Raw genomic sequence first — 19,287 nt, 5'->3', positions numbered from 1 at the left:
ATTTGAGTTTTTGGTGATGCCTTTTGGCTTAACCAATGCTCCTGCGACATTTAACCGGATGATGGACAGGCTTTTTCGAGAGTACAGGCTATTTGTTGGCACTTTCTTTGACGACATCATTGTTTTCTAGAAGAATGAGGCAGAACACAGAGATCATCTGCTTCAAGTCTTTTAGGCATTACGAGATCACACGCTAGTGATTAATGCAAAGAAAAGTGAATTTTTTCCTACCATGGATACACTTTTTGGGACACATTGTGTCAGCAACACAACAGGAGTGCAAATGGACCCGGCCAAGATAGAGACTATTCGTGATTGGCCCGATTTGAGGAATGTCCATGAAGTTAGAAGCTTCTTGGGACTATGTTCATACTACAGGCGGTTCATACGAAAGTTTGCAGAGGTTGCTTCCCCTTTGCATACCTAGACACAGAAAGGAGTACCTTTTTCGTGGGGACCCACAGAGGTGACTGCCTTTCGGACATTGAAAGAGAAATTGACTACGGGACCTATTTTGACTTTGCCGGACTTGCAGAAGTCATTTGAAGTATTTTGTGATGCTTGTGGTCGTAGTTTGGGTACGGTCTTGATGCAAGAAGGCCATGTCATAGCTTACGAGAGCCGTTTGTTCTCTAGGCCGGAGATGACAGCACAGATCTATGGGAAAGAGCTTTTGGCGGTTATCCACGCTCTTACTCAGTGGCGGCATTACCTACTCGGAGCGGATTTCATTGTCTTTACAGACCATCAGAGTTTGCGCTACTTCTTGTCACAGAAGCAGCTTTCGGAAAAGCAGATGCGGTGGGCGAACATCTTGTCACAGTTTCACTTCCAGATTGTCCATGTGCAGGGTCAGAAGAATGTGGTGGCAGATGCTTTGTCTCGGAAACCGTTGGTTCTGGCTATTTCCGCGATACATCATAGGAGCTTCGAGGATATGGTCGATCAGTGAGCCACAGATACAGATTTTGCAGATATTTTCACACGGATACGGGATGGGGAGACAGTAGCTGGATACTCCCTTTAGGAAGGCTACTTGATGAAAAAGACTATGTTGTGCGTTACACAGCCGTTGAGGGAAAAGGTTATGACTGATTGCCACTGTCCACCTTTTACGGGTCACCGCAGCATTGCTACCACCATGAAAGGGGTAGAGAGAGATTTCTTTTGGCGGAGACTGAAGAAGGATGTGGAAGAGTTTGTGCGCAGTTGCTTGGTATGCTAGAAGGTCAAGTTTGACAGGCATAAGGCACAGGGATTGTTACAGCCTTTACCCATACCCACCCGCCCCTGGCAAAATATTGAAATGGATTTCATTTTTTTTGATCTCCCGAGAATACAGAATGATCACGATGATTTTCCGATTACATGGCACGTCTGAGACGATTCTCTTCGACATAGACCCCAGATTTATGAGTTGGTTTTGGAAGGCAATTTGGGAGAACATTGGCACGTAGTTGCAGTTCTCATCATCGTTCCACTTGCAGACTGACGAGCAATTTGAGATTGCCAATTCAGTGATTTTAGATTTATTGAAGTCTTGTATCTCGCATCAGAAGACTCAATGGGAAAAGAACTTACCTTTGGTGGAATTTGCCTACAATAACACGATACACTCTTCGACGGGGAAGACGCCATGAGAGATTGTTGAAACTGCTGTGAAGGTTCCATCCTTCCTGAGCACGAAAGATTAGAAATTTGAAGCGGATGAATATTCGCGAGATTTGGATACGGCTTTTGCCAAGGTTCGCGAGACTTTACAGAAGTCTCAAGAACGACAGAAAAAGGCAGCGGATCGCCATCGTCGCGACTGGAAACTGAAGGAGGATGATTGGGTGCTCTTACTTTTGAGAAGGCACGCCTAAGAAAAAAAAAAGGGAAAGGAGAGGCTTTTTCCAAAGCTTAGTATGTGATACTAGGGACCTTTCCAGATTACTGACAAGATAAATGAAGTCTCCTTCCGATTGAAACTGCCAGATACTTGGAGGATTCACAATGCATTTCATGTGAATCTCTTGAAACCTTTTAAAGGTGATGTGCCTGATGATGGGGAGCCTGATGAGCAACCCGAAGTGGAAGAAAACGAGGAGATCCTTGTTCCTGAACAGATTTTGGCACATAACGATACGAAGAATAAGGGTAAAGTCCGAAGGCGGTTCTTGGTTAAGTTCAAGAACTTTCCTGCATTTGATGCGAAGTGGATGGAGGAGGAGGACCTAGCAGATACTCCTCGGATTGTGAAACTTTACCTCGATGTTTTGGTTTAGCATAGTCTACTCCAAACGGAACCCAGAAACTCAGCTTGGCCGAAGATCTGGTGCAGTGGGATGCACAAGAGGGGAGTCGCTCCACTCCTTTGTCAACAGATGCCTCGATTTTGATACTAAAGTCACTGCTGTCTCTTTGAGCTTCAGGGATACTGAGAGCTGACAGTATTCTGCTGGATGACTTTATGAAATGGAATTCCTGATTATGATACTGATTTGTTCTTGACTTCTTGTGAGTGCAGGAACTGATAGCCGAAATGACTGCAGCATTTTGGTCTGATTGATCTCGAATAGACATGGTTGCAATAGGGGTTAGTCAATTGGACATCGATGAGGTCCCGATTGGACCTAGATGTGATTGCTAGCTACATTGCCGATAAATCATGGTCTAAGATCCGAATGAATGTTGAATGTCATGTGATGTCCTGTGATGTCTGCTGATGTCCTGTGATGTCGTGTGATGTGACTGTCGATTTTGTACATGTGCTAGATGTGTGTTCCTAGTACGTAGGTACTAACAGTCAGTGTCTGCTAAGACGGTTTATGGCTTTTGTCGGTTTTGCAGGCGTAATCGCGGTCGATTACAATGCTTTCAAGAGGGAGGTATGTCACAAAGTGATGACGTGGCGGACAGCAGAAACCCTAATTTCTGCCAGAAACCCTAAAATTCCTGCAAACCCTAATTTTTGCCAAAAACCCTAAATTCCGGAAATCGCGGAGGCGGATTATTAAATTTTTTATTTTTTTTTTGGAAAATGATGAGCGACGCGAATTTTGCTTTTGCTTTTTTTGTTATAAAAAAAAAAGAGAAAAGACTCTCTAAGAGAGAGAGAGAACTGATGCTTTTGATTTTAAAAGCTTTTGGGGCTCTGCTTTTGGGCATCCCTTGTAACCTTTAAATTAGTGGTGAGGGCCTCACTTCTCAGAGCATCTGGACGCAGAGTCTGAGAGTGAAACCCTAACCGCTCTCTTGTACTTTGATGATTGATTAATACAAAAAGAAATACCGAAAGGGGCGCCAGTCTTTGGGGCCAATATCTCTAGGCACGGAACTCCGCCGGGCCAGTGCAAATCTATTGTGATCTGTGAATTGTTTTGAAGTGGTTATTTGGTGCTGTCGCGGTTGATTCTTGACTTGGAGTGCCTCCAAGTTTGTTACATCAACCATTAGCATTTTCAGATTTCAGCCGTCTCATCGTTGTCGACATCGTCGGCAAGTCCAAGCATTGTAGAGATTTGTGCAATCATAAGTAGACCGCTCTCGCCATAGAGAGTGGGGCCTTCGGAGGAGGGTTTTACAATGTCTCTGGTGTCGTATTCTCTTCTCTATCTCTCAGTCTCATGCACTTCCATTCACAATGTGCATTCACTTTGTTTGTGTCCATTGCACTCTCTCATTAAGAACGGAAGGCTCTCCCTTCCGTAAGTAAAATGTAAGGTGATGATTGTTTGCGCTTTGCTCAAGACGAGTGCTCCGAAATGTGCTCAAAGTTCCTTTTGTTCTTATGGAAGGTAGAGCCTTCCGTTCTTAATGAGAGAATGCTATGATCACAAACAAAGTGAACGGACACTGTGCGTGCAAGTGTATGAGACTGAGAGATAGAGAGAGAAGAGAATAATACGACACCAGAGACGTTGTAAAACCCTCCTGCGAAGGAACCACTCTCGTCGGTGAGAGTGGTCTACAATTGATTGCACAAGTGGTACAATGTGGATGCAATGGACTGATGCAACTTGGGACTATGTCGGTGACGACGACGGTGATGACGACGACGACTTTAGGGCTGAAATCTGTGGTCTTTCTACTGCTGAATTTCGGGGCTGTTTCGGAGGCTAAAAATGACTGTTTTGTCTGCGTTTTTGAGGGCTGAAAATGGCTATCATCTGCAACCAACTAGGGCTGAATCTGCTGCTGTGTTTAACTGCTGAAAACGCTGCCTCTTCTGGTGCGGAATGGGCTGAAAACCAAAACGCTGGCAGATCTGAAAAACGCTAGCAAAATCTGGGAACTGCTGATGTCCTTGTGTAGCGTTTAGCAAAATGCTGGCCTGTGGGACTGATTGCGATCACTGCAAGGAAACCGCCATGGCTAGAGAGTCTGTGGGCGATGGGGGAATTGAAAACGCTAGGCTGACTGTAGGCGAGGATGGAGAGACCAAAAATGCCAAGGGGTTGCTAAGGTACTGCGGGTGCTGAGGGTACTGCGGGTTCTTGCTGAGAAGATGCCTTTGAGCGGTAAGCTCCTGCTGCCTCTTCTGCCAGAAAGTGCTAACTTGGGTTTGCTTATATATTAACTTAGCAAATTTTCCCTACCTACTTTTGTTGGGAAGTCACTTAAAAATAATAAGTGAAAAATGTCAAAAATAGGGAAAATAGGCTAAATGCATTGGAAAATTCTCCTGACTGAATCTAATGGACTCTGAAGGGAATACTGATGATCATGGTGTGTGCAACCAGAGGATATGCATCTACACTAAGTGACTGGGCATGCACGGTCTACGAGTAGACTCACAAAAGTGCCAGATCACTTCTAAATCTAGACTGACTGGGACTGACTGAACCCTTGTCATGCTGTAGCTTGTCCACGGACACATCGGGTTGGATGTGTCACGTGACATCTCCTCCTTTTCAAAGTGAGGTACTGGTACCGAACTATATGGCGTCGAGGGAGATTGCCAATAGCATCCGGAATCCTGGAAGGGACTCTTTGCCGGCCCACTCTGATGTGTGGGTCGTGCGGTACTTGAACTTCATAAAGGTCTGCAACGCTTGCTTCTTTGGGCCTCGCCGAAAGCGACACAAAGTCTTCTGTGGCTCCTTCGATGCTTCCACTTCGTCTAGAGTCGTGCTTCTTCCTTCTTCAAAAATCTCCATGGCTGAAAATTCCTGAACCCACTTCCAACACAAAAATATGAACATACCCATTCCATGTAAAGTGAGTGGAAAAAATCTTGTCTTCGCTAAAGACTGTGTATGCAATGTAGATGAACATAGAGACGGAGTGCCAAACCGTTCACCACACACACACAAACAATGAGATCGAATCTTTCTCTGCTGATCTAAAGCAATCAACTGTGGCAATTCACAACGGAAATGCCTATGCTTGGTGCTCATACTTTCATGTGCTCTTGCTACGAATGTGTCATGCCAAGGAAGAGACATGGAATGTGACTTCCTTGAATGCATACTTTTCAGCTTTTCATGAACAATCCGCATACATCCGTGCTCATTCATGAGCGAAACGTGCTCAACGTACAATATGTCATGCATAGGAAAAGGGATCACATAAAGACGCTGACTAAAATACAGGAAACGGTCACGAATGAAACACTTGAACAATGCGTGTTTACTAATCATGCGAACACATAATACTTCCTGTGAGGGTTCTTTGGACCAAGGCTCGAGAGCCAAGATCGGTTCTTCTTGAATGATCGAATCTTCCTGTAGGGGTTCTTTGGACCTCGACTCGAAAGCCAAGATCGATTCTTTGTGATTGATCGAATCTACAACGAGGTTAGCTTCGGTAGAAATAACATCCACTAACACATCATCCTTGTGAACAATCACATCATCTTCATGCAACTCATCATGCTTGTGAGAAATTACATCTTGATCATGCAAATCATCATGCTTGTCATTGGCATCCAAATCATCATGCTTATCAATATCATTCAAATCATCATCATGCTTCACACAATCATGCAAATCTTGTGTGTCATGCTTTGGAGAAGAAGAGACTGAGAGAGTCTCCTTTTCCCGAATCTCTTGCATCTGTGCCTGAGCTTGAGAAAAGAGTCGCAAGAACTCTTTCCTTCTTGCTTTGTTCTCGCGATCAAATTCTGCTTGTCTTGCTTTGTTCTCTCGATCAAATTCTGCTTGTCTTTCTGCGCGCTCACGATCCAATTTGGCTTGTCGTTCTTTGGCTTCCAAGCGTGCTTGCTGGCGCTCACGCGCTATGGCTGCCATTCTTGCGGCATTTCTTGCTTCGCGCTGTAAATTCTGTTCCATAAACAACAGCTCCAACTCCTCCATTGGAGTTAGTGCAATCGGTGTCGTAGATGGGGAAGGGAGAGGGTCGGAAAAACCTCATGGTGGGGAAAATTCTTCTTCGCCTCTCTCATGCTCATCACCTCCAAGCGAAGTATCCATTCCGCTTCGAGTGATGATCATTCTGAAATCGTGGGTTCTTGTGGGTTCCTGTGGTCTTGGGTTCTTAAGTTCACGAGGAACTTGGGTTCTTGGGGTCTTGGGGTCTTGGGTTCTTAAGTTCACGAGGAACTTGGGTTCTTGGGGGTCTTGGTTCTTGAGATTCTTGAGGTTTTCTTTCGCTTGCAAACCGTGTTTGAGAAGGATATTCTCTTCACCGGAGTTCTACTCCTTTCTGCGGATGCACCCCTTGGCGGCCTTGTGCTCACACCAAGGTTGCTTTTTCCCACCTCACGTCGATTGGCCGGCCGCTAAGTGCACAGTCCGCTCTCAATGAGTGAAAAGAGACACAAGGGGAGTCTGGACAAGCCCTTCTTTCGTGGGATTCCTGTCACTCTTCAACAAAACACGATTAAGAATCGACACGCCCAAGCAAACTTGGGTTCGTGCGACCTCAACAAGCAAAACAAATTCTTGTGATTCTTGTGATTCTTTCCTTGAGTGATACAGAACACTGCCAAAGCTCTGATACCAATGTAAGGTGCAGTGGAATGATTGTTTGCGCTTTGCTCAAGATGAGTGCTCCGAACTGTGCTCAAGGTTCCTTTTGTTCTTATGGAAGGTAGAGCCTTCCGTTCTTAATGAGAGAATGCTATGATCACAAACAAAGTGAATCGACACTGTGCGTGCAAGTGTATGAGACTGAGAGAGAGAGAGAGAGAGAAGAGAAGAGAATAATACAACACCAGAGACGTTGTAAAACCCTCCTCCGAAGGCCCCACTCTTGTCGGCGAGAGTGGTCTACTATTGATTGCACAAGTGGTACAATGCGGATGCAATGGACTGATGCAACTTGGGACTATGTCGTTGACGACGACGACTCTAGGGCTGAAATATGTCGTCTCTCTATTGCTGAATTTCGGGGCTGTTTCGGTGGCTGAAAATGACTGTTTTGGCTGCGTTTTTGAGGGCTGAAAATGGCTATCATTTGCAACCAACTAGGGCTGAATCTACTGCCGTGTTTAACTGCTGAAAACGATGCCTCTTCTGTTGCAGAATGGGCTGAAAACCAAAACTCTGGCAGATCTGAAAAACGCTAGCAAAATCTGGGAACTGCTGATGTCCTTGTGTAGCGTTTAGCAAAACGCTGGCCTATGGGACTGATGGCGATCACTGCAAGGAAAACGCCATGGCTAGAGAGTCTGTGGGCGATGGGGGAACTGAAAACGCTAGGCTGAATGTAAACGAGGATGGAGAGACCAAAAACGCCAAGGGGTTGCTGAAGTACTGTGGGTGCTGAGGATACTGCGGTTTCTTGCTGAGAAGATGCCTGTTGAGCGGGAAGCTCCTGCTGCCTCTTCTACCAGAAAGTGCTAACTTGGGTTTGCTTATATACTAACTTAGCAAATTTGCCCTACCTACTTTTGTTGGGAAGTCAGTTAAAAATAATAAGTGAAAATGTCGAAAATAGGGAAAATAGGCTAAATGCATTGGAACATTCCCCTGACAGAATCTGATGGACTCTGAAGGGAATACTGATGATCATGGTGTGTGCAAACAGAGGATATGCATCTACACTAAGTGACTGGGCATGCACGGTCTACGAATAGACTCACAAAAGTGCCAGATCATTTCTAAATCTAGACTGACTGGACTGACTGAACCCTTGTCATGCTGTAGCTTGTCCACGGACACATAGGGTTGGTTGTGTCACGTGACATAAAAGGAACCTTGAGCACAGTCCGGAGCACTCATCATGAGCAAAGTTCATCATTCATTCCGCTGCACCTTACATTGGTATCAGAGCTTTGGCAGTGTTCTGTATCACTCAAGGAAAGAACCACATGTTTTTTTTTGCTTGTTGAGGTCGCACAAACCCAAGTTCGCTTGGGCGTGTTGATTCCTAATCGTGTTTTTGAAGAGTGACAGGAATCCCAGGAAAGAAGGGCTTGTCCAGCCTCCCCTTGTGCCTCTTTTCACTCATTGAGAGCGGACCGTGCACTTAGCGGCTGGCTAGTCGACGTGAGGTGGAATAAAGTAACCTTGGTGTGAGCGCAAGGCCGCTAAGGGGTGTGCACGCGGAAAAGAGCAGAACTCGGGTGAAGAGAAGATCCTTCTCTAACACAGATTGCAAGCTAAAGAAGAACCTCAAGAACCTCAAGACCCTCAAGAACCCCAAGAACCAAGACCCACAAGAACCCAAGTTCCTCGTGAACTTAAGAACCCAAGACCACAAGAACCCACTAGAACCCACTAGAACCAAAGACTTCAGTGGATGGTCATCATTCGAAGCGAAATGGATACTTCGCTTGGAGGTGATGAGCATGAGAGAGGCGAAGAAGAATTTTCCCCACCAGGAGGTTTTTCCGACCCTCCCCCTTCCCCATCTACGCCAAGGATTGCACTAACTCCTACGGAGGAATTGAGGCAGATGTTTATGGAAAGGAAATTAGAATGCGAAGCAAGAAAAGCAGAAAGAAAGGCCTACGAAGAAAGCATGGCAGCCATAGATCGTGACTACGAAGAAAGCGTGGCAGCCATAGAGCGTAAGTACGACTTGGAAGCCAAAGAAAGTCGAGCCAAATTGAATCGCGAGAATAAAGAAAGTCAAGCCAAATTGAGTCGCGAGAACAAAGAAAGAGAAGCAGAATTTGATCGCGAGAACAAAGCAAGACAAGAACAGAGTGACCAACACATGAAAGAGTTCTTGCGACTCTTTCTATTGTGCAGGCGTAGTTTGCACAGAACCAGGAAAAGGAGACTCTCTCAGTCTCTTCTTCTCCCTAGCATGACACACATGATTTGAATGACAATGATAAGCATGATGATTTGGATGATAATGATGAGCATGATGATTTGCATGATCAAGATGTGATTTCTCATGAGCATGATGATTTGCATGATCAAGATGTGATTTCTCACAAGCATGATGATTTGTATGAAGATGATGTGATTGTTCACATGGATGATGTGTTAGTGGATACTTTCTCTAGTGAAGCTAACCTCATTGCAGATTCAATCAATCACGAAGAACCGATCTTGGCTCTCGAGCCTAGGTCCAAAGAACCCTTACAGGAAGTACCATGTGTCCGAATGGTTCGTCAGCACGCATTGTTCGAGTGTTTCATTCGTGATCGTTTCTTGTATTTTCGTCAGCGTCTTTATGTGATCCCTTTTTCTAGGCATGACATATTGTACGTTGAGCACGTTTGACTCATGAATGAGCACGAATGTATGCGGATTGTTCATGGAAAGCTGAAAAGTATGCATTCAAGGAAGTCACATTTCATGTCTCTTCCTTGGCACGACACTGTCGTAGAAAGAACACATGAAAGTATGAGCACCAAGCATGGGCATTTCCGTTGTGAATTGCCATAGTTGTTTGCTTTAGATCAGAAGAGAAAGATTCGATCTCATTGTTTGCGTGTGTGTGGTGAACGGTTTGGCACTCCGTTTCTTGGTTCATCTACATTGCATGCACAATCTTTGAGGAAGACAAGATTTTTTCCACTCACTTTACATGGAATGGATATGTTCATGTTTTTCTGTTGGAAGTGGTTTCAGGAATTTTCAGCAGTGGAGATTCTTGAAGATGGAAGAAGCATGACTCTAGACGAAGTTGAAGCATCGAAGGAGCCACAGGAGACTTTGTGTCGCTTTCGGCGCGGCCCAAAGAAGCAAGCGTTACAGACCTTTATGAAGTTCAAGTACCGCACGACCCATACATCAGAGTGGGCCGGCGAAGAGTCCCTTCCAGGATTCCGGATGCTATTGGCGATCTCCCTCGACGCCATATAGTTCGGTACCAGTACCTCACTTTAAAAAGGAGGGGATGTCACGTGACACATGCAACCCTATGTGTCCATGGACAAGCTACAGCATGACCAGGGTTCAGTTAGTCTAGAATAGGAAGTGTTTTGGCACTTTTGTGAGTCTGTTCGTAGACCGTGCATGTCCAGACACTTATTTTAGATGCATATCCTCTGGTTGCACCTAGCATGACCATCAGATTCCCATCAGATGCCATCAATAGCATTTTTACAGTGCATAGGCCTATTTTCCCTATTTTTGACATTTTTCACTTATTATTTTTAAGTGACTTTTGTTGGAAAGTAGGTAGGGCTATTTTGCTAAGTTAATATATAGGCAAACCAGAGTTAGCACTTTCTGGCAGAAGAGGCAGCAGGAGCACTCGCTCAGCATGCAACTTCTCACAGAACCCAAGAGGCCTAGCGTTTTCTGCATCAGCAGGACAACCCTAGCGTTTTTCATCTACAAGACCAGCCTTGGCGATTTGTGCACAGCAGATCAGCCCGGCGTCAACACGACAAAGCAGATCAGCCTAGCGTTTTGCATTTGCAGGACATCCGGCGACAGTAGAAGACAATTTCAGCCCTAGCGTTTTTGGTTTGCATATCACAACCTCAGCGTTTTTGCAGATCATCGCAACGGAACATCAAGAACCACCAGCGTTTTCAGATTTCAGCCCTTAGACACCGCAGATCAAGCCCCGAACCTCGCAGATCTCACCTTCCCGCAGCAGTTCCTCGCCGCACGGTCAGTTTCCGCAGGTTTACAGTTTCAGCCCGGAAAACGCAGATTTCAGCATCTGCGTTTTCAGCGCGTCATCATTGCATCGTCGTCATCGTCGTCGTCACCGACATAGAGTTAGAATTCAGCAGATAAAGATTTGCAGATTTCAGCCATTAGCATTTTCAGATTTTAGCCGTCTCGTTATCGTCCTCATCGTCGTCGACATCGTCGGCAAGTCCAAGCATTGTAGAGATTTGTGCAATCATAAGTAGACCGCTCTCGCCATAGAGAGTGGGGCCTTCGGAGGAGGGTTTTACAATGTCTCTGGTGTCGTATTCTCTTCTCTATCTCTCAGTCTCATGCACTTCCATTCACAATGTGCATTCACTTTGTTTGTGTCCATTGCACTCTCTCATTAAGAACGGAAGGCTCTCCCTTCCGTAAGTAAAAGGAACCTTGAGCACAGTTCGGAGCACTCATCTTGAGCAAAGTTCATCATTCGTTCTGCTGCACCTTACACACAAAGTGCGAGCCTATCCTAAGCTAATTAAGATTGACGCTAACGTGCAGCAGTAGCTTGTTCAGGTAGCTCAAGTGCAATGCACACATGACAGGCATAGCTCACTATCTTTCGAGCTCAGGAGATACGCTCCCACTCAGACCTTTCACAAAAGATCACGGTCTGTCGATGGTGCACCCCCGAGGGGGATCCTACCTGTGAGGTTACTTGCACCTTTGTGGGTTTGCCACCTACCGGCTCGCTTACTCCTTGGTCTGTGTTTCAAGACAAATAGGATGGAAAGCCCTAAACGCCAGCATCTCGAGCGTGTAGGTGCATAAAGCTCAACATGAGTGGTGTGCGCTTTGTCCCTCGGTTGGCGTGGCGGCATTGGTGAGCCAACAAAAGCTCAGTCTTGTCTTACCGCGCCAGCCCACACTATCACCACATGTTGAGCGGTGGACTAGCTGTCGCCGTTCCGCATCCAACTAGGGTGCACCTTGGGGGGCGGGGGGGTTCAAATACCATCAGATCCACTCTGAGACCTCGGAGATCAAAGATAATATCCGTTGCTATACTTTCCAGGGGTCGGTCCGGAATAGGTAAAAGGTTGTAGGAGTACTGCCACTTTGTGCCTATCAAATTCTACTCATTGACACACTAAAAAAGTGTGCACAAAGTTGTCCACATCCTTCTTGAGTTGAGGCTAGTAGATGCTTTTCAACACCCTTCTGGGTCGCCTTGATGCCCCTGTGCCTTACAAAAGGATGATTGTGGCACTCCGTCAACACCTTTTCCTCAATCTACGTGTCACACAACATGGATTTTAGCATCAAATAACCCTACTTGAGAGAAAATCCTACAGCTATCTCGCAACTCTGTATTTTGTCAAAGATGTTTGCAAAATCTATATCTATCTCGAGGATTTCCTCAAAATTCTGATTATACACTGCATGATAGCGGATATCGGTGGCTTGTGAGATAATGCATTGGCCACTAAATTCTTCTTTCCCTTGAGATTAACGATTCTGGAAATGGAACTGTGACAATATGTTCACCCATCTCAAATTCAGAAGGCAGGCTCACTTCATACTAGTAAAGAAGATAGTGAAGGTCGACCACGTGGCTAGACTGTTTGTCTCGCATACCTTCAAATTACATGGCATGCTCAAATTTGTAATGTCTGATAGAGACCCCAAATTCATGAGCTTGTTTAGCAATGTGGGAGAATACTGACACACAACTTAAAATCTCTTCGTCATTTTATCCATAGACCGATGGGTTGTAACTCGTCGGAAACAACCAATTTAGTGGTTTCGGATTTGTTGAAGTCCTATATTTTTTACAAGACTTAGTGGGAAAAGTATTTGCGATTGGTGGAGTTTGCTTACATCAACACTGTTTACACATCTACAATGAAGGCACCATTTGAGATCGTCGAGAGTGTTAGAAAGGTTCCATCGGTTTTGTGCACCAAGGAATTTTTTTTAAAGCAAATCAATAGACACAGGATATGGAGACTGCTTTGGCTAAGGTGAAGGAGGCTAAGGTGAAGGAGGCTAAGGTGAAGGAGGCTTAGGAGAAGTCTCACACGTCATAAGAAGGCAACGGACAAGGATCGACTCGACTTGCAGTTGAAGGAAAGTGATTGGGTGCTACTTTGGTTGAGAAAGCACGCCTAGGGAAGAGGAGGGGGAAGGAGAGGCTTTCCCAAAGCTTAGTATGCAATACTATTGGCCCTTCCAGATTCAGAAAAAGATCAATGATGTATCCTTTAGACCTAAGTTGCTAGATACTTGGAGGATTCACAATGCTCTTCATGTGAGTCGTTTGAGACCTTTCAAGGGTCAGGTGCCAGAGGACAGAGCCAGAGCAACAACCAGAGTTGGAAGAGATTCTCCTACTACTCAAGGAAAGGAAAGTGAAAGGTAAGCTAGTCCATCAATATTTGGTCAAGTTCAGGAATTATCCGGCTCTTGATGCGAAGTGGATGGAGGAGGTGGACTTAGCAGATACTCCTTGTTTACTAGAGTTGTACCTTGAGGCTTTTGGCCTAGCTCCAACTATTCGAGAAGTGCACGTCGAATCAGCGGGTTTGAATCTAGTGCGGTGCGTGCTCCACAAGAGGGGAGCTCCTCCTTTGTCACAAATTGCCTAGAATAATTTCACTCTGAGATTTTAGGAGTAATGGTATTTTACGGAATGAGTTTATAAAACATGTACATTTAAGATGAGAATTCCTAGAAAGAACTTGTTACATTTACTTTATCATGTATGTGTTTGTTTGAATATGTGTTTGAAAGATGAAATTGAGTGCAACATTTTATCTGTTCACCTGACGGGTGATGTGAATATAATAGTAACAAGATTTAGTAGATCAAGACAGGCGTGAAAAGATCAGCGAGGTCTAGATGTAATTACTGTACAACGATCATGGTTCGTATCAAAGATCTCGATGGGAATAATGATGTGAAGGTGATGATGATTGGTCAATGACTGGTGTCTTTCTGCAACTATAGGATTTGCATAGTCTGGTGCATGCGTGCATAGAGTCAGTTCTAGTGAGCTATTTCTCTGTCGTTTCTCTGTTTTGCAGGTGTAATCGAGGGCGATTACCCTTCTTTCAAGGGGGTGTGTCACAAAATTGATGATGTGGCATATGAGGTGCAGACAAAAAGGCTGACGTGGCAGTTTTTTTAGCTGTTGATGATGTGGCAGCCAGTTCTGCAATTCCTACAAATCACGGAACTGCCATGTGTACGGATAGCATTCAGATGCTTTTGGGGCAGCTTTTCGAACATTCTGTCTTTAGCAGGCTTATGCTTTTGGGGGCGCCCAGTTTAGGGGTCTCTTGTAATTAAAGAGTGCCTTGAGGGGGAGACCAGTAGATCATTGCATGGTTGCACATTGCATAGCCTCTCCCTCCAGCGATTGTACTCTATGATTATCAACAAAGAAAGAAGTACGGAAAGGGGCGCCAGACTTTGGGGCTAGTGCATCTGGAAGCGGAATTCCGCCGCTCTATGTCGACTCTTCCTCTCTCTTTTCAGTTCCAGTATTGAGTTTGTTCCAGTTTGTGCCCGTGTGTTGCTATTGATTCTCACTTGGGTGTCCAAGCTGGTTACACATTTATATACTTGTTTAAACATTGACTTTGCCCTCAAGTCTTGTAAACTGACCTCAAGATTAAAAACCTGAATAAGCTGAATACTAAGTCATCATGAGTTTGACTTTTATTGTAAGTAGTTGCAGAAACACACAAGTTTTATCTTTACACATGCTTGGCTCATCATGCTCTATTGTTGTGTCTGGTACAAGACTGCAACCGCGTATTTTCCTAGTCCCAGGCTACTTGTGAATGCCATCGGGATGCCTACAAAACCGCTCGGTCAACGGACTATGCCTTGTACAGATTGTTTATGGAAAGAGAGCCCATGTACAAGTGACTTTGGGTTTAGTGGTGGGTAAGCTTAAGCAACAGGCTTGCATATCTTAGCAATCTGGAAAGGCCAAACAGAGATCAAGGATGAGACAGATTAGCTCTGTCAGTCAGCCCAATAGTTGCTTGATGAAAGGCAAAGGCTGAGAAGTTTGGCTGGTTCCTTTCAATGCATCAAAATTGTATTTATGCTATAGCACATGAAACAGTAGGCTCACAGGAAGGTTTTGCCATGTCAAGAGCCTTCTCCTTTGTTGAAGCTTTGCTTCCAAGGTTGCTGTGTTTTTTGGTCACATTACAAGGCGTGAAACAAATACCAAAACAAGATATTGTTTGAGGTTCGAGTCTTCAGAGCGCCGTTGCAAAAAAGAACCTTGGCTCCAACGAAGGCTGTTCAAGTGATAGAAAATTTATGGCTTTTAAACTTTTTCGTCGTGTTTAATCTCTTACATAGAAGTTATTAGGGTAGAAACTAGATCTTTGCCATAGGCAAACTATACAGGACAGTTACTAAAGCTTTGATTTTACTGCAATTTTGTTGGAGTGATAACTTTTTTTACCTTAGTTAAGTTTGTTGTTGTCGTGCTGTTCAGTGGCTCTGCAGAAAATGTCGGAAACCTGGATGAAGGGCAACGTTGTGCCAGCTTTCTACATGGAAGGATTTATCCAATGTCATGCAATGCTCTTCTACCCTTTTTACAGGATTGCACCAGAAAGAATGACCTGGAAGGGGGAAGGCTGGTGTATTCTCTCTTGCAAGTCGTGGAACTGGACTCTGCGGCCATTCTAGAAGACTATCTTATTCGCCTCTTCGGCTGTTGTGGGAGCTTGGAGGAAGCAGAGTATGTGTTCAACCATGTTGCAAATCCCACTGTATATACATGGCATGCAATTATCTCAACATACAGCATGCATGGCCACAATCATAAATCAGTCGACTTATTTTATAGAATGCTACAGAATAACATAGTTCCAGATAAATATATCTATGCATGCATCATAAAGGCTTGCAGCCATCTAAGATCATTGAGACAGGGCATGCTTATACATTCCCAGATTGTGAACTGCGGGTTAGAATCAGATTTTTTTATTGGAAGTGCTCTATTAGATATGTATTCCAAGTGTGATTTAGTAGAGGCTGTTTGCATTGAATTTCTGAGGCTGCCGAAACTAAGTGCTGTGTCTTGGAATGTGATGATTACAATGTTTGTAGAACGTGGAGAAGGTCGAATGGCCCTTGAGCTCTTTGATCAAATGCAAAATGAAGGTATATCGCCCAGTAACGCAACATATCCAAGTATTTTGAAGGCATGCAGTTGTGTTAGGGCCTTTGAGCAGGGAAAGGCAATACATGGTCAGCTTATAGAACGTGGGCTTATATCTGATGTTTACATAGGCAGCACTCTGATTGACATGTATGCGAGTTGTGGGAAGATGGATGAGGCTTTTATAGAGTTCAGTAAATTTTCAAAACGCAATATAGTATCATGGTGCACCATCATTGCGGCAGCTGCTCAGCATGGTCTTGAGCCCCTTGCGATGGAACTTTATGGAAAAATGGGCCTTGAATGCTCAGAGATCGATGATATTACATTCGTGTGTGCCATCAAGGTCTGCGCTACCTTGGGAAATGTAGGACAGGGCATGTCATTACATATCCAGGTTGTCAAGCATGGGCTTGATTTAGTTCAAATGGTTGGAAACTCACTAGTGAGTATGTACTCGAAATGTGGATACGTGATCGATGCATTTGCTGTGTTTGATCAGCTACCTGCTAGAAATGTAGTTTCCTGGGCTGCCATGATTGCTGGTTATTCTCAAAATGGGAATAGCATTGCTGCTCTTAGACTGTTTGAGAAGATGAAATCAGAAAAGGTGGAGGCAGACAGAGTCACGTTCATGGAAGTACTCGACGCTTGTGCTAGCGTGGGGGCTTTGGGCCAGGGCAAGATCATTCATCAACAGCTTATTGAAAATGGTCTCACCTCGGATGTTCGTGTAGGAAGTACTCTTATTAACATGTATTCTAGATGCGGAAGTCTTCAAGAGGCATGCATAGTTTTTAGAAAATTGCCAAGGCAAGATGTGGAGTTGTGGGGCATGCTTATTGCTGGATACGCTCGCACTGGGAATTACGGCCTGGCATTGAGTTGTTTGAATGACATGCAAGAAGAAGGCTTTCACCCTGATGCGAGAATTTTCACGAGTGTCTTGGCAGCCTGTCGGCATGCAGGACAAGTCAAGGAAGGCTATCGGCAATTCAAAACGATGAGAGACAGGCACCGTATCATGCCTAGCATTGAACACTTTGGATGCATGATCGATTTGCTTGGTCGTGCAGGTCATTTGGATGAGGCTGAGGAGCTTCTGGATGCGATGCCCACTCCACCAGACTTAAATGGATGGATGTCTTTGTTGATTGCATGCAAAAAATATGGGAGGTTGAGCTTAGGGAAGCGGTCCTTTGATCAAGTGATGCGTCTCGATCCTAGCATAAGTGCTGGGTTTATGGCAATGTCAAGTATTTATGCTGATGCTCAGCTATGGGAGAACCTGAATGAACTGGAGCAGGAACGTAAGCAGGCTTCAGCTTGGAAGAAGCCCGGAAGAGCCTGGATTGAAGTAAAGAATAAGATTCACGAATTTTCTGTTGGGGATATGAGTCACCCGCAAATAGATAAAATCCTCACGAAACTTCAGTCAATGAAGTATAACATGGATGATGGTTGTGTCCCTCATTCCAAGTCAAGGAAGAGCAAGCAAGATGGTATGTGCGGGCATTGTGAGAGACTAGCAATAGCTTTTGGACTCCTCAGTGCTCCAGAGGGGACTCCCATTCGTGTTACTAAGAATCTACAAGTCTGTAGAGATTGCCATAGTGCCACGAAAAGAATGTCAAGAATTGAATCACGACCAATAATCATCAGTGATACATACTTTGTACATAAATTCATAAATGGCGAGTGCTCGTGTGGAGATTCGTTTTAGAATTTTGTTTACACCTGCATGTCTAGGAGACAATGGGGTTTGGAAGTATTTTTGGAAGTCCTATATATGAGAAATATGGACCCCAAGTGAGCTTGCTATAAATTTGCAGGTGATAAATACCTCCCTTATGGTAAATGAGTGTCCTCAACAAGCCCACAGGATTGAAATTGTCAAGGAATTCAGGACTAGCTATGGAAAAAACTTGAAAGGTGCAGAAAGTGGTGTGGCAGATTGAACCACCAAAGGGCGTGGAGAAGAAAGGCATCTAACAAGCTTAGTGGAATGCGTAAAGAAATTCTCAGAGGCAGAAGCAAAGAGAGTAAAAAGGGAGATGTGAAAAACCAGGTAATAAGGATGAAGCTGTTTGCTGGGCATCAAGCGCTTCTGGTGCATGTCTCGACAAATTTGCCCTCTGATATGACAGGACAAAAATAAACTGTGCTTCAGAAGACCTGAAGAATAACTAGAACAAGTAAAATTAATGTGTGGCATGTTCTTGCACCCATGCTTAAGAGCAAAGCTAAAACTACTAGCAGAAAAGGAAGCCAGAAAGAAAAACAGCATCACTATCAGACATGAGTGACATGAGTTGTGAACCTGGGAGAAGACAAGGTGCAACAGACAAGATTTTTTGAGGAAAGCATCACGTTTGCCCGATCAAAATTTTAGACTACAAAGCAATGGTGCGCATTGAAATTTTTGGGCAGTTGGTGGAGATGGTGTTACATTAAGGACATGCCGTGTGGAGTAATGTGCCTCCGAGAAAGAGGACCCATTTTTCCAAACCAAATAGTAGAAGCGGTTGGAGCAGAGACAAGAGAGCTTTTACAAATTACAAGGGGAGCACATTCGTTAACCAAGATCAGTGGTTGTTTGTATATTGTATCAAGCTCGTAGGAGCACGCTTTGTGCTTGAAGCCCTCCATACCGTGGCAATGAAAAAAAATAATTCATGAGCTTCAATGCTGCATGATTAGTAACATGGCATAGTCTGCACATATCCCTAAGGTTTATGTAGGCCCTAGCTATGTGCCCAGCACTCCAAGTCGCAATCTAAATGCCCAGTTAAGCAAAATGTCCCACTGCAATTAAGTGCCTCGATCACTAAGGATGTTTGTGGTATCTTATCTTCTATATTGATAACTAGTACGACTGGCGGGCTTCACCCGTCTCTCTCTCTCTCTCTCTCTCTCTCTCTCTCTCCACCATTGTGACTCTCTGAGTTTGTCTGTAAACTTTGAGATTACTAAGAGCACAGCACCTAGGTCCTACTTCAGTTTAATAAACACGCCACAACAGCTTTACAGGTGAGGTGCTAAGCTAAGGAAAATCAGCCTCCCTTCTCAAATTGAGCGCCCCCTCTTGGGGTGACTCTCTCTCTCTCTCTCTCTCCCCCTCCTGCGCGCTGCCCTCTT

The 19,287-nt window shown here is 44.6% G+C and overlaps 1 protein-coding gene across 1 annotated transcript in view; it reads left to right on the top strand.

The window, feature by feature from the left end:
* Nucleotides 1-18,852, top strand: part of LOC147453137 (pentatricopeptide repeat-containing protein At3g12770-like) — a 41,644-nt gene extending 22,792 nt beyond the window's left edge. The window contains exon 2 of the mRNA XM_086518622.1: nt 15,478-18,852. Within this exon, the coding sequence (XP_086374748.1) occupies nt 15,478-17,872 (2,395 nt within the window). The 3' untranslated portion in view covers nt 17,873-18,852. The remainder of the gene's footprint in view (nt 1-15,477) is intronic.
* Nucleotides 18,853-19,287: the final 435 nt, after the last annotated feature.

This window comes from Adiantum capillus-veneris, chromosome 8, assembly GCF_014529385.1.
Source record: "Adiantum capillus-veneris isolate H3 chromosome 8, ASM1452938v2, whole genome shotgun sequence".
NCBI lineage: Eukaryota > Viridiplantae > Streptophyta > Polypodiopsida > Polypodiales > Pteridaceae > Adiantum > Adiantum capillus-veneris.
Note: the sequence above shows the minus strand (reverse complement) of the source record. Positions and strands in the feature narration are given on the sequence as shown.